Genomic DNA, 15,898 nt, shown 5'->3' on the forward strand with positions numbered 1-15,898 from the left:
TGCGAGGCCTGTCGCTTAAGCTTTTCCGCATCTCACCATCTTCAATGCCATGAGCTTAATCCAAGCCGCCATCCCCTCCTGAACTGAACTACTGTCACAGCCTGCGAACTTTCTTTCCTTACTTCCAACCAGCAGCCCAATGTCTTTTTAAAACATAAATTAATCCATATCACTCCTCTGATAAAACCCTTTACTGACCTCCCATTGGATTTAGAATAAAACCCAAGCTCCTTACATGGCCAATGAGGCCCTCGTGCCCACCGTATCCTTGCCCACCAGGCTCCAGCCGCGGAGGGCCTCTTTCCTTCGGAACACAAACTCTTTCCTGCCTTTCCACCTCCTGGTCCTCTGCTGGATTCCCCCCTAACCCCCACTGTTTCATGACAGTCTCTCATCATCCAGGTCTCCAGCTGGTCCAGGAAACATGAGCTACCTCCCCCTCTCCCCCCCAGCATTATACTCGTCCCACTTTGTGGGTTTCACTGCACTGATCACCCGAAGTCCCGTTTCTTATTATCTGTCTCACCCTACTAAAACAGAAGCTCTTGTCTTAGCCACCAGTTTGCCAGAGGCCTAGAATAGTGCCTGGCATATATGAGACAGTGGGTGTTCAACACATATTTGTTGAACGAATGTGTATAATAATAACAAAAATTACTATAACGGCAATTTACTGGCTGCTTTACATATGCCTGGCACTTTGATCTCTAACTTTCAAAATAATCATGTGAGTTAGATATTAACTAGATCTATGTTACAATGAGGAAAGTGAACTTACGTCATTTGCAGAAAGTCATCCATATTACCCTGTGTAAATTATTAACTTCTCTGAGATTCCTTTTTTTCTCATTGTAAAATGGCAGAACCAGGATGCAAAGCTAAGTTTTCTTGGGCTTTAAAACCCTTTTGGGGGCTTCCCTGGTGGCGCAGTGGTTGAGAATGTGCCTGCCAATGCAGGGGACACGGGTTCGAGCCCTGGTGTGGGAAGATACCACATGCCGCAGAGCAACTAGGCCCATGAGCCACAACTACTGAGCCTGCGCGTCTGGAGCCTGTGCTCCGCAACGAGAGGCCACAATAGTGAGAGGCCTACGCACCACGATGAAGAGTGGCCCCCGCTTGCCACAACTGGAGAAAGCCCTTGCACAGAAACGAAGACCCAACACAGCCAATAAATAAATAAATAAATAAATAAACCCTTTTAAGCCTTGGGTTATCCCAGTGATTTTTTTTAAAATTTAATTAATTAATTTATTTATTTTTGGCTGTGTTGGGTCTTCGTTTCTGTGCGAGGGCTTCCTCTAGCTGCAGCAAGCGGGGACCACTCTTCATCACGGTGCGCGGGCCTCTCACTATCGCGGCCTCTCTTGTTGCGGAGCACAGGCTCCAGATGCGTAGGCTCAGTAGTTGTGGCTCACGGGCCTAGTTGCTCCGCGGCATGTGGGATCCTCCCAGACCAGGGCTCGAACCCGTGTCCCCTGCATTGGCAGGCACATTCTTAACCACTGCGCCACCAGGGAAGCCCCCCAGTGATTTTTTTTTTCCTTCCACCTTTATTGAGGTGTAAGTGACAAATAAAAACTGCATATATTTACGGGTGCACAACATGATGATTCAATATAGGTATACGTTTGTGAAATGTTTGTCACAATCAAGTTAATTAACACATCCATCACGTCACATAGTTATCACTTTCTGATGGTTCTTAATGCATCGCCCATGCTAATCCCATCTTCTGCCACAGTGAGCCTCTCTCACTGGAAGGAGGGTGTCAGGCACAGTGCAGTGTCTTGTGCCATGGCAGTCCTTAAAAATTTACTGTGGCAAAGATTCTCTGCTATTACACAAAGAGACAAGAGATGAGAATGAAGGAAAGTGAAAGGCTTTCTCTCTAGAGGGTCTTACAAAGAAATGAATGACTTCAGAGGAAGGCGCCCATGTGACCAGGATGTTCTAAAAGCTTCCTTTGTGGGAGACAAGACTAAATGATTTTTAACAGACATTCAAACTCACAGTTGATATATCTGTCCTGTACCAACAATTTTAGTAGTCTAGGTCTTCAAGAAGCAAGCAAAGACATGTCTTTATTATTTACTGCTTCAAAGACTGAGAATTGAAAGGCACATTGTGATTTGGAACCTGCCCTGGTGAGTAGCACAGAGAGAAGTCACAACACCTCCCATGTTTTAACCACACATATTTCTTTCCACCCTGTCTCGTGTGCGACAGGGAACCACGGTCACCTCTAACCACCCTCGCGCAGCGCCCACTAGTCAGAACGTGCTGAACAAAGTGAGGAAGGAAGATGGCACAGAGCTCTGGACGGTGTACCAAGGCAGACGAAAGTTCTATTTTAAAGGGTGAATGCACAGCTTCCTGGCAAACAAGCCTATTTTCAGATAACATCTGCAAAGAAGTCAAAGAGGTTACTTGATTTCCTGTAAGCCGGAGAGAATCTGACTGGGTCTGATGGAACATCAGGATTGTGCTTTCAACACGTGCACACCTGTGTGAGCAACCGGCTCAAGATATTACACAATAAAACTAAAACCCCTGCTGGAATCACTAAACAGATAAATGAGGGTGATTCTTTTTTTTTTTTTTTTTAAGAGGGGGTTGTTTATTTATTTATTTATTTGTGGCTGTGTTGGGTCTTCGTTTCTGTGCAAGGGCTTTCTCTAGTTGTGGCAAGCGGGGGCCACCTTTCATCGCGGTGCGCGGGCCTCTCACTGTCGCGGCCTCTCTTGTTGTGGAGCACAGGCTCCAGACGCGCAGGCTCAGTAGTTGTGGCTCACGGGCCCAGTTGCTCCACGGCATGTGGGATCCTCCCAGACCAGGGCTCGAACCCGTGTCCCCTGCATTGGCAGGTGGACTCTCAACCACTGCGCCACCAGGGAAGCCCGAGGGTGATTCTTGACCTGACAAAAGGATTCATCATAGGTTCCCTTTGAGTTGTTCTCTCTTACAATGCAGTTACTATCGAAGTAATTCACAGCTTTTCCAGGAACAGATCTATTGTGTACGTTACAGCGCATCTATTTTCAGAGGCCATGAACCAAAAAACTTTTTCTATCATCTTCCAGCTAAAACTCTCCCTCAACGTTATTTTGAACATTTCAAAACTACTACTGAAAAGCACCCCAGAGAGTCCCAGAATAAATACCATTCCTCTTCCTCTAACAACTTCCCCCCATTACACAACCAGTGTAATGGGGGGAAGTTGTACTGGTTGTGTACTTTCCTCTTACAGGTCAATTTACATTTGCATCTACTGTGGCTAAACCTGGTCTCCTACATCACCCCCCTCATCCTTCTACATCATTGACAACTTCCTTTAACACCTTGGGGTGGAAACCCATCCTTCCAGCCCTCTCCACCACTCCCTTTCTAGCTCTTTTCTTCTTCTTTAATCTTATTCCCATTTATACCATCTTTGCCTCTTTTCAGTTCTTAATATCTTGCTTTCAGGAATTTCTGTTGTTCATGGAACAAGATGAGTCCCTTATAAGTAAGATCTAGTAGTTTAGTACTTTTTACTTTGGCAAGAAGAAAAAAATTGAAGTCTGTGGGTCAAAGAGAGAATTGACGTAATAATCCATAACTAAGCCTCCCAAACAACCCAGAAACTTCCTAGTATTATGGAAGTGACATTGAGTTCAGGTCAGGGTCAGTAGACCCGGGTTCTAATCCCACTTTTGTAAATAACCAACTGTGATTCTGGCCAAATGATAACTTTTGGTAATCTCTTTTTCCACATAAATGTGTGCTCATATTTAAAATTTAAATGTACAGGACATGGAAGCAACCTGAGTGTCCACTGACAGATGAATGGATAAAGAAGATGTGGCACATATATATAATGGAATATTACTCAGCCATAAAGAGAAACGAAATTGAGTTATTTGTAGTGAGGTGGATGGACCTAGAGTCTGTCATACACAGCGAAGTAAGTCAGAAAGAGAAAAACAAACACCGTACGTTAACACATATATATGGAAGCTAAAAAAAAAAAAAAACCCCAAAAAAATGCTTCTGAAGAACCTAGGGGCAGGACAGGAATAAAGACTCAGACGTAGAGAATGGACTTGAGGACACAGGGAGGGGGAAGAGTAAGCTGGGACGAGTGAGAGAGTGGCATGGACATATATACACTACCAAATGTAAAACAGATAGCTAGTGGGAAGCAGCCACATAGCACAGGGAGATCAGCTCGGTGTTTTGTGACCACCTAGAGGGGTGGGATAGGGAGGGTGGGAGGGAGACGCAAGAGGGAGGAGATATGGGGATATATGTATATGTATAGCTGATTCACTTTGTTATACAGCAGAAACTAACACACCATTGTAAAGCAATTATACTCCAATAAAGATGTTAAAAAGATAAAAATAAAATAAAATAAAATTTAAATGTTCATAATAGTACTGTTCTGGGCTTGCACAGAATTGCGAAGATAAAATGTGAAGTAAAGGTATCCTGGAAACGAAAGAGTAATATTCAGCTATCTTTGCTCTTGTCTTAGAGACAATGAAAGTAATAAAAAATTGGTATCAGAAACATAACAATGAGTATAGGACGAGGAATTAAAGAAGAAAAATGAATTGATATGAGAAAGGGGTGGGGAAAAATGGAAAAGATGTCAGTGAAATCACATGACTCTGCCGGCACTTCTGAAATGTCTGCACAGCAAAGCTCCTTTTATACGAGAATGAAATAAAATGGCAGCATCACAAAACTGGAGCAGAAAGAACCTTGGGATCCATCTAATGAAACCCATGTGTAACGTGTTAATTCTCTCTAAACATCGCCCACTGTCTAGCCTCTGCTTAGCCGATTCCAGGTCAGAGCACGGCTTCCTTGGCAACCAATCTCGTGATGTGCAGGACTCTAGTTGATAGAGGCTACTAGTCAGCGTGCAAATGGTTTCTCTTAAACAAAACTCTAACTGATGGCGCTTATACATCTGCACTCAAATGGTTTCACTCAAAACAAAAACATCTCAAATGGCACATCTAAGTTTATCTGTATTTGCCAAGGTTACAGATGCCAATTTTGGCTGCTTCGAGATCAGAGTCTTTGACCCTTAAATAAAAAAATAAAGGTCTAAAAAAATCATTACAGACTTCTGGTTCAAAACAATTTCAGCAAATTCATTTAACACCCCGCCCCTCTTCAACTCCCACTGAAATGACCAAAGGAATAAAAATAGGGAAACAATGAGTCAGAGCTGGAAAATGCAGATGGACACCATCCATACATAAAAATTATAAGCCACTTCTCTAACAAAGTGCAGGCAAGACCAGTCTGAGAGGCAAGCTGGCCAACCCATGTGATATGGAAAAGCCCAATCGGAGGGAAAGCAGAAGAGAGTAAACCACAACCTTTTGAAAAATATATTAGGTGTCAGAGCCCATGGAGCACAAGAATTTGGGGGTGAGTTACCCTTGGCTTAGACCTCATGCTAAGTGAGGGACCACTGAAGTTGGCTCCTAATCAAGGCAGGTGTTCCAGGTAGAGATGGGGGAACCCTCCCCAGCTACTTCTGAGCCACCAGAGCAGAGACATCCAAGAAACTCGGTACCACAGCCATCTTCTATGGCCACCTCTGGCTGTTATTCCACAAACAGCTGGGGTGGAATATGACAAAATCAGACTAAAATAAATCTGAAGTTCCCCCTTCTCCTTGTATTTAGGGCTGAAAGACTTGTTCAGAGGTTCACAGCATCTTAGTCACCCAAAACCAGGGCTCTCTATAACGACCATCAGATAAAAGTCATCAGGCTCTTTGTGGAATAAGAACTAATGTCTTCTTATGAAACTGCACTACCAAAAAAAAAAAAGAGAGAAAACGTTAGATTATTCCTACTTCGTATTTTCACCAAGATTCAGGAATACACTGAAAAGGAAAAACTGGAGATTTAATATATACTTGTTTTTATGATTGTACTGGATGTGATGAGTTACATGTTTGTCTCCCCTACTAGACGATGAATTTTGAACATGCAGGAACTATTGTTTTAATTCATAGTACCAAGCACAATGCCTGGAGTAGCAGAAGTATTAGAATACAGTAATGTTGACTGAATGAGCAAAATCCCAGATTAAGTTGATTCTATCAGAGCTTGCATTCTTAATATAACTACAACAGTTTTTATTCTCAATGTCTTTATTGAAATATAAAAATTATTCTCAAATTCTTACATTTCTATATTCTAATGTATGTAAATACAGTAAGTTTTAGATTATCCAAGTAAGATTCAGGTAGAAAGCTAACTGTAAATTACCGAGTTTTTTTAGATCCCCAAATATTTCCTCTTAAATCCATAATTAACATTCAAGTAACAACTGATTTCTAATGAATACTATATAGCTAATGAATACTATATGGCTAATATGACATAAAACTTCACAGAAATAGTGCATAAGTGGTCATGTAGAAACTGCTGTCTTTTTCCTATTCTCCCCTCAAATATGAAAGAGTCCCAGGGGATAACTGAAAAAGCCTGTTGGCCCAGTATCAGAACGATCTGCACAGGGGAACACTGATGGTAAAGCACGGATCCTACTATTTAGAGAGAAACACCAAGAGCAGAAACAGATTTTTCCAAAGAAGATGACTCATGTTTATTAGGATGGCACTGTATTTGCTGCTGGCCTATCACATCAGAATAGAAAATACTGCTAAAAATTTCAGGCACATCATTACACACAAATGAACATGTGACTCAATTTCAGTCAAGCCCAGTTTCATACATGGGAAACTTTGAAAACTTGGAGACCTTTGATCGCAGGCCAGTGATCACACCACAGACCATGAGATGTGTGCGCAGCCTCCGTGATCACCTACGTGCAACTCAACACAGCGTCATCCCAGCAGCTCCTCCAAGTCTGAGAGGTAGAGAACGCTGACTCTCATGTTATAGACTTGGCAACAACGGTGGAGTAATTAAGTGCAATTATTGAAAAACATCATGAGACATTAAAGTTATAGTTAATTCCCAAAGAGGTTTCTTAAGTTTTCAGAGGCCCCGGTGAGTGTACAAAGTCTGAGAAGTTAGCAGCTGAGTGCCCTAGACTGGCAGATTTCAATTGCCACAACTCCTGGGTACTTTTGAGACACTGGGGATACAAAAATTAATAAATGTCACCTGAAGAAATAATGTACTGTTTGGTGACAGAAAGCAATTGCATCTAGATGGGATCTGCATTACCCCAGGCCTCTTGTATGAAGAGGCACGCATCTGTCAAGCATCAGATACGGTGGGTAACACAAGAGAGGCGTTTATAGAGGACCTATTTCATCATCTGCACTAGGCCTGGTAAAGCCAGGGATAACCTGAGAGTCCAAGTTTCCTGGCTCACAATCCAGGGTCCCTTCCATTTGTAGCAGACTTTTCAGTTGCTCCCCCTCACACCCCCAGCATCCAACTTTGTTTGGCGATCCATGAGGTTTCTGGAAGGCTAACTGAACCCACTCCGCTCCTGGCTCTAAGCCAGGGGAACTGGCACATTCCAACTCCCTGGCTGGTGACAGGTACAGGGACAGGCACGTGGCCAAAATTAGTTAGCTTATTAGGGAATCCTACGATTTTTGCTGGGACAAAGGTTAATGCAAGGAACAGCCAGTAGACATCCTATGACTAGGTAGAAAGTCAGCCCTGGGAGGAAGCCAATGACAAGAAAGAAAGAGCAAAGACAAAATCCAACTCCTTGGAAACAGGGCTGGCCCCTGCCTTTCTCGAAGCCCAACCTGCTTCAAGACTTTTCTGTTGGAACCAGCATGCTCCCTTTATTACACCAACTTGAGTTGGGGTTTCTGCTACGTGTACTTGTCAGTACACCACTACAACACGTCTCTAATTCCCCAAGCCCCCGAGAAAGAAGGTCTGCAGCGCCGCTGCCATCACGTGACTTGGATGACATGGTCCCTCCTGCTGACGTCACGGTAACTGACCAACTCCATCCACAGTTGTGGAAAGGAGGGACTGTTTCCTATTCCTCAAATATGACCTTGGAAGTGAGCAACCTCACTCAATACAGGTATATTCAGGAGAAAAAAAAAATCATGTGGTTGAGTTACTCAACATTTCAAAAGCACCATGTTGGCAAAAAACTTCCAACAATAAACATTTGTTACACTTTCTCTCATTCATATACATACATATAAATAAATGTGTGTATTTACTTTCTTGGCTGCACTATTTCAACACAAGTTATAGAAACCTTTCCCCTCAACACTTTCACATGCACCTCCTTGGAATAAAGACATTCTTCTATAGAAGTACAGCACCATCGTCACATGATAATTCCCTAATGTCTAATATGCAGGTTATACTCAAGTGATTCCAACTGTCCCCAAAATGTCTTCTATAGCTGTTTTTTTGGAAAAGCAATCCAACAAATGTTTATGCACTGTATTTGCTTTTTATGTGTTCTTTAGTCTCAACCTGGGGGGGAAATTAGGCTCCATATATTTACATGTTTCAAAAATACTTAACACAATTCATTTGGTCAAATGAGATATTTTCCTCTGAGTCTGTCTCCATGAACTCCTGGAGAACGTGCCCACGGGAAACACGTACCTGGGGGGCTGAGGAGCTGAAGGACCTCAGTGTGCTCCATACTCTGCAGGAAGTCGCTCAGCTCCACGACCGTACAGCCTTTCTCACCCAGCAGCTTCAGTAAACACAGGCTTGGGCTGCCTTCAGGCTCCAGGACCTTAAGAGAACACTGCTCCAAGTCTAGACAACTGCAAACAACAAATTTAATTCAGGTCAACAGATTTTCTTCAATATGATCTGCCTGCTATATGTTTGGCCCCGTCATGGGTGTTGTAGAGAATAAACGGCAAGTTGTTGAGTGGTGGGGAAAACGGTTTACATTACGAATGCTACTGTCCCTTTAGACGCAGTCTCCTAATGGTGCTCATCTTGAATAGCAGAAGTTGGCAAACTTTTCCTGTAAAGTGCCAGAGAGTAAATGTTTTAGGCTTTATACGGGCCACAGAGTCTCTGCTGCATATTCTTTTCTTGATTTTTGTTTTGTTTTACAATTTTTAAAATATAAAAAACAGGGCTTCCCTGGTGGTGCAGTGGTTGAGAATCTGCCTGCCAATGCAGGGGACACGGGTTCGAGCCCTGGTCTGGGAAGATCCCACATGCCGCGGAGCAACTGGGCCCGTGAGCCACAATTACTGAGCCTGCGCGTCTGGAGCCTGTGCTCCGCAACAAGAGAGGCCGCGACAGTGAGAGGCCCGCGCACCGCGATGAAGAGTGGCCCCCGCTTGCCACAACTAGAAGAAAGCCCTCGCACAGAAACAAAGACCCAACACAGCCATAAATAAATAAATAAATAAATAAAAATTAAAAAAAATAAAAAATAAAAAAAATAAAAAACATTCTTAGCTATACAAAAACAGGCAGTGGTCTCAATATGGGCCATAGGCTGTTGTTTGCAGACTCCTGTTCTATATGTTTCAACACAATTTTGTCTTAAAATCATGAGCTTTTCTTTCACAAGCATGTCTTCTTTACCCAACTAGATACCAGTACTCGTTGCAAGCAGACACCCTATCATATATATATATATCTTTTTAAAATCCCTCAATACCTAAAATTTCGTCTTGCCCATATGAATTATTCATACTGAAATGCCTGGAAGCCTGGAGGGAAGGGGTCAAACATAATGGTACCACCGCTGTGGCAGAGCCAAGGTTAGTTAGCAAGCTTTCATATGACTTAAGATATTCTTAGTTCACATTCATTTTGATCAGTTTTAGTAAAAGGCTGCCACAGCATTTGTATAATGGTCACCCAAGATTTATAATTCTGTGATAAAGTTGGTTATTTCATGAAGAAGAAAATGGATCCAACCAAAATAACGTCAATACTAATATTCTATCTCACAGGACTGTTAGAATTAAATTAGACAATCCATGTAAAAAGTACTTAGCACAGTGTGTGGCAAATAAGCACTCAGTAAAAGCTAGCTCTTATTATGCAATAAAAGTATGGGACTATTAAAAGAAGACTAAGGGGACTTCCCTGGTGGCGCAGTGGTTAAGAATCTGCCTGCCAATGCAGGGGACACGGGTTCGAGCCCTGGTCCGGGAAGATTCCACATGCCACGGAGCAACTATGCCCGCGCGCCACAACTACTGAGGCTGTGCTCTAGAGCCCGCGTGCCACAACTACTGAAGCCCACGCACCTAGAGCCCGTGCTCCGCAACAAGAGAAGCCACCGCAATGAGAAGCCCGTGCACCGCAACGAAGAGTAGCTCCCGCTCACCGCAACTAGAGAAAGCACGTGTGCAGCAACGAAGACCCAATGCAGCCAAAAATAAATAAATAAATTTTTTTAAAAAAATAATTTTTTTGAGTAATTACTGTTTTGGTAACCAGATAGTGTCCTCCAAAGCCTCCAGTCACTAGGTATTCTTTTCTAGGTATTCTAGCTAAATTTGTATATTCAGTACTCTATCCTTGTTAAATGTCAATAATCATATTACAGATCAACCATTCCCAATTCTGGGCTGTACACTCTGGCAGCACAATCTGAAGTCCATGGCAAATTGATAAAGGTAAGGACAATAAGACTGTCTTTTACTCTAAGATTATCTTTCTTATTTTTAAAAGTGTTAAAGTGTCCTTTCTTTTATGAAATAATGGTGATTGCGATGGTAGCAAAAACAAAAGCTGAAGGTGCTGCTACAATATTTTGTAAAATTTTCTTTTACTAGTCCCTGGAATGCCCAAGGAACCAGTATTAGACACAATATAAGGATTACCCATTTTTCAAATAATTATAATATGAAATTTATAAAAACAAGGATGCTGTATGCTAATTTTTTTATGATTCAGAAAGGTTATCAAGATCTGATACATGAAATTAAGATGCCATCTTGTCAAATGCAACCAAATGGTGCTTTAATCTTTATATTAATATGGAGAAAACTAAAAACAATTTTACTTTCCCCCCACCAAACGAAGAAAGATCAAATTGCAATAGACAACGACTTCTCTTCCAATACAAGAGGCACTGGAGAAAAACAAGGTGCTCTCTCTTCTTTCCTTTTACTGATTTTCCACATGGGCACCGGCTTTCAGCTAAAATGATGTTTATACATACCCAACTTTTCTTTCTTTCCTTTTTTAGTTACATTCCTGTAAGGCTGTGCTTTGAAGTGGTTTCTACCAGCTCTAATTTGAAATTTCTGATTTAATTAAAAAGACTGCTTTCTTACTGAAACAAACAGACTTTGCTTAAAAAAACCTATATTTATCTTTACTTTTAAAAATGTATAATCAAATAGAACATATTGATATTATACACCTTTTAGGGTACAAACCATGGCACTGCTTTTAGATTCTTTTGTTTCTCTTGGTACATTTACACTTCAGAATCATTATTCATTAATTCAACAACTACTTATTAATCACCTAAAATAGGACAACCATTTTTTCTAGGTATTTTTCTAGCTGCAAACAAAATCCCCCATCCTCCTAGATTTTTCCACAGGAGAGGGACAGATATGTGTACACACACAGAGATCTGTGCATCCATCGATCCAACTGTCCTAAGTGTTTTGGAGAAAAACAAAGCAAAGCAGGGGGATAGGTAAGGCTGGAGCAGATGTAGGGGGTGATTTTAAATAGTGTGATCAGAGAAGACCTCACTGAGAAGGTGACCTTTTTAAAAAAAATGTAATCAATGTTGTTTATTTTAAAAATTTTTATTGAAATATAGTTGATTTACAATGCTGTGCTAGTTTCAAATGTACAGCAAAGTGATTCAATTATACATAAATATACAAATATATTCCTTTTTTACATTCTCCTCCATTATAGGTTATTACAAGATATTGAGTATAGTTCCCTCTGCTATATAGTAGGTCCTTGTTGGTTACCTATTTTATATATAGTGGTGTGTATATTTTAATCCCAAACTCCTAATTTATCGCTCCCTCCTTTCCCCTTTGGTAACCATAAATCTGTTTTCTACATCTGTGAGTCTATTTCTGTTTTGTAAATAACTTCATTTGTATCATTCTTTTAGATTCTACATATAAGCAATATCATATGATATTTGTCATTCTCTGTGAGAAGGTGACTTTTAAGCAAACACCTGACTCTTCAGGTAAAGGAGCCAGTCTTGTGGTTCATCCGTGGAAAACATCTCAGGCTGAGCAAACAGCAAATCCAAAGGCCCTACTGTCTTCAAGGAAGGGCAAGAAAGCATGTGTGACTAGAGCTGAGAGAGGGAGGGAGACACTAACAGGAGATCAAGTCCAAGAGCTCACTGGTAGCTAACTGGTGTTTTTACTCTGAGATAGAGAAGCAATGGGAGGGTTTTGAACAGAGGGAGGATAAGACCTGATTTAATGTTTTAAAAGAACGATTCTTGCTGCTATAGTGAGAACAGACTGGGATGGGGAGCAAAGCAGGAGGCGGAGAAGTTAGGCGGCCATTGGAACAATGCAGGTGAGAGATAACAGTGGCCTGGACCAGGGTGGTCGCAGTGGACGTAGGATTCTAGACACATACTGGAGGTATGGCAGAAGGGATTTGCTGATGCAGTGGATGTGGTATATAAAAGCGGAGTCAGGAATGACTGAAGTTTCTGGCCTCAGCACCTGGACGGATGTAGTTGCCCTTCACTGAGATGCAGAAGACTGCAAGAGAAAGAGGTTATGGCGGAAGACGTGTTAAGTTTTGGACGTGTTGCATTTAAGATGTCTATTAGTCATTCAAGAGGAGATCTACACAAATGAATCCAGGAGTTCAAAGCAAAGACATGGGCTGAAGATGTGAACTGAGCCTAATCAACCTAAATATGTATAAAGTCAGGAAGACTTAAGGATAACACCAAGGCAGGGATTAGGTGTAGAAGTCTAGACAAAGAGATACACCTAAGCCCTAAGGCATTCCAAAATCCAAAGATGAAGAGGTAGAGACTGAAGAGAGAGGGACAGGAGGAAACCTTCCTATCATAAAGTGCTCGAGGGCAGGATTCCGTAGCTAAAAGAGCCTCTTCTACACAGCAAGTATGCACTGGCTGACTGTCCTCCCTGGTCCATGTCCCAAAGTCCCATCTCTAAGCTCCCTCCTTCATGGAATTTACACACTATTAGAGCCTCCTGAAAGCTCTGCCATCTTTGGGGCTCGAATGTTCCATGCCTCCGCAGAATTCACATTGCTTGGGCAAGACACTCAGAACCCGTGCTTACCTACACTGACAGCAAAGGGCGTTCAATATTGAGGCAGTTTGGAATGCAACTAGGGCTGAGTTTGTTTAGGGCACTCCCACATGTTCATGTTTTGGGAAACTAAACTATATGCAAGGATTTATCCTGAATCACCAATAACCATCTGGAAACACTCCTTATCCCTGACGGGACAGTTCAGAAGGAACTCCTGTGGCTTATTTATTAAATTCTTACCTAGTCTGAGGAAAGTTGTATAGAGGGAGGGAAAAAAGTGAAAAGAAACAGAATAGGCAACCTTCTGGGATTTTAGGGCTGTGAACCCAGTGACTCTGCAGAAAGCACTGCTCATCCTCGTGGGAACTGTCATCCACTTGCACTAGATTCACTATAATTCCTGCGTTTGACACTAGAGAAAAATGCTTTTCGGATCTTTTACTATTGTAGATGCTCTTTTGCCATCGGTACGAAATCGTTTTAAAATCACTGTTTTAGTCTTAAATAGAAAAAGCACCGCCAGCTTACTCTGCCCCCTCAGTTGTCACTCCCCAGCCTCCAAGTTCCCAGGGCTAACCTTCTGTTAGGTCAGTTTAATTCTTCTGATCTCAACAGGTATGTGAGCTTAATGTTCTCCAGTTCTCCAACCTTCAGGGTGGCCTCCACTTTCCCCAGAACGACTAACCTACTCTGAGCTAAACTTCACCATCCTGGAAGGCTGGCCAAACTCATCTGTCTCCAGTAAACTTCCCACCCTGAAATCCCCAGCTTCCACAACTTCGTGCCCTTTGTTGTTTGTCTCCTCTTGCTGGGCAACTGCCCTCTCTTCATACTACCTTCACCAGAGAAGTGGTCTCAAACTTTTCCATTAGTTCCTCAAACAAAGCTAATACCATTCTATAGCCTTTAACAAAACTTAACTGAAGGCTTAGGGAGGAAAACTGAACACCTGATGTCAGGTATCCACTACTTTTAAATTTTATTTATTTATTTATTTATTTATTTATTTATTTATTTATTTGTCTGTGTTGGGTCTTCGTTTCTGTGTGAGGGCTTTCTCTAGTTGTGGCGAGTGGGGGCCACTCTTCATCGCGGTGCGCGGCCCTCTCACTGTCGCGGCCTCTCTTGTTGCGGAGCACAGGCTCCAGACGCGCAGGCTCAGTAGTTGTGGCTCACGGGCCCAGTTGCTCCGCGGCATGTGGGATCCTCCCAGACCAGGACCCGAACCCGCGTCCCCTGCACTGGCAGGCAGACTCTCAACCACTGCGCCACCAAGGAAGCCCTCCACTACTTTTAGATTCCATCAGCCATGCCTCTTCAGTGGCAGGGCCTTACTGATGTTCTTCTCCCTCCTTCATGGCCAAATAGGAGTGCTCACTTCAGGAGAACCTTCTTCAGGAAAAGCCAGAGCCTTCCCTAACTAGAGTAGTAGTTAATTTCACAAATCAACCAATCACAGGTCTGGTAATCTGACCCCGCCCCCTGCCCATGAAGAAGACAACTGTTTATGCTATTCTAAGTCTAGAAATTCAGAAATCTATGGACCTAGAATAATAGTATGTATCTTGGATTTTCTTTGCACAGCCAAAAGCACAATGTATTCTTCCTAGAACAGAAAAAAAAAAAAGGGGGGGGGCGACTTCCCTGGCAGTCCAGTGGTTAAGACTCTGTGCTTCCAATTCAGGGGACACGGGTTCGATCCCTGGTTGGGGAACTAAGATCCCACGTGCTGTGCAGAGTGGCAAAAAATTAAAAAAAAAAAAGAAAAAGAAAGAAAAAAGTATGCCATCTGCTCAACTTTGCAAATTTACCACTTCTTGATTCCATCCTCACATCATTACTCCACCGAACAGCCAAATAATCCCAAATCATCATTATTCTGGTTTAACCTCAAACTCTTTGAAACTCAAGGTTGTGGTGAGAGTTAAACACTTAGTACATTGTCTGGTGTATATATTGTTTAATAAATGATAAAAACCCACTGTTATTATTATTCACACCCAACATAGCATCTAACATATTATTTGTGATTGTCTCCGAATAACAGTCTATTACTGCATAAGCCCTTATAAGTAGGAGCCAAATATTTGACATCTTCTTATCTTCTGAAACATTTGCAAAAATCGGGCACTCAAAAAATGTAATTTTGAATGAATGGTTCCCCTCTCAATTCAAAATTATTTATAGAGTGTCTAAGATAGGTTCTATGCATAACATATAGGATCTTAAATCTTCCTGTTCTCAAGGAGTTTATAAAGACATGTACAAATAATTATAGTACAAGACAAAGGTTGGTTATATGAGAAGTTAAAAAAACTGCCAAGGGGTTCAAAGGCAGACCCAAATTATAACAATGATCTAGAGCAGTGGTTCTAAGTGTGGTCTGGGAAGCCCTACTGCAGTTCCTGAGGCCCTTTTCACAGGATCCCCAAGGTCAAAATGACTTTTCATAATAATGCTAAGATGTTATTTATTTTTTTCATTCATTCTCTCAAGAATGGACATTGGAATATCCAGTGTTACCTGACCTGTGACAGTGCAACAGACTGAGTGCAGAAGGAGATAAAAGATGCCGGTTCTCTGGGATTCAGCCAAGACATTAAAGAGATTTTCAAAATGCAAAACAATGCCACTTTTCTAACTAAATTTTTTGTTTTGGAAAAGTTTGTTTTTCCACAAAAACACATCATTTCTGTTAACATG

General features: G+C 41.9%; 1 protein-coding gene and 1 long non-coding RNA gene across 5 annotated transcripts in view; one reads left to right on the forward strand and one right to left on the reverse strand.

Annotated features, from left to right (window-relative positions):
* The window catches only part of MALT1 (MALT1 paracaspase), a 60,529-nt gene that overhangs the window by 42,949 nt on the left and 1,682 nt on the right, over positions 1–15,898 (reverse strand). For all 4 annotated transcript variants that reach the window (XM_082354989.1, XM_082354988.1, XM_082354987.1 and 1 more), the window contains exon 2: positions 8,580–8,746. In XM_082354989.1, the coding sequence (XP_082211115.1) occupies positions 8,580–8,746 (167 nt within the window). The remainder of the gene's footprint in view (positions 1–8,579; positions 8,747–15,898) is intronic.
* LOC309611081 lies at positions 10,168–14,978 on the forward strand. Its single transcript, XR_014234316.1, has 2 exons — positions 10,168–14,154; positions 14,476–14,978. It is a non-coding gene; the product is annotated as an uncharacterized lncRNA (long non-coding RNA).

The sequence above is a fragment of the Balaenoptera borealis genome, assembly GCF_965194805.1.
Source record: "Balaenoptera borealis genome assembly, chromosome: 14".
NCBI classification, from domain to species: Eukaryota; Metazoa; Chordata; class Mammalia; order Artiodactyla; family Balaenopteridae; genus Balaenoptera; species Balaenoptera borealis.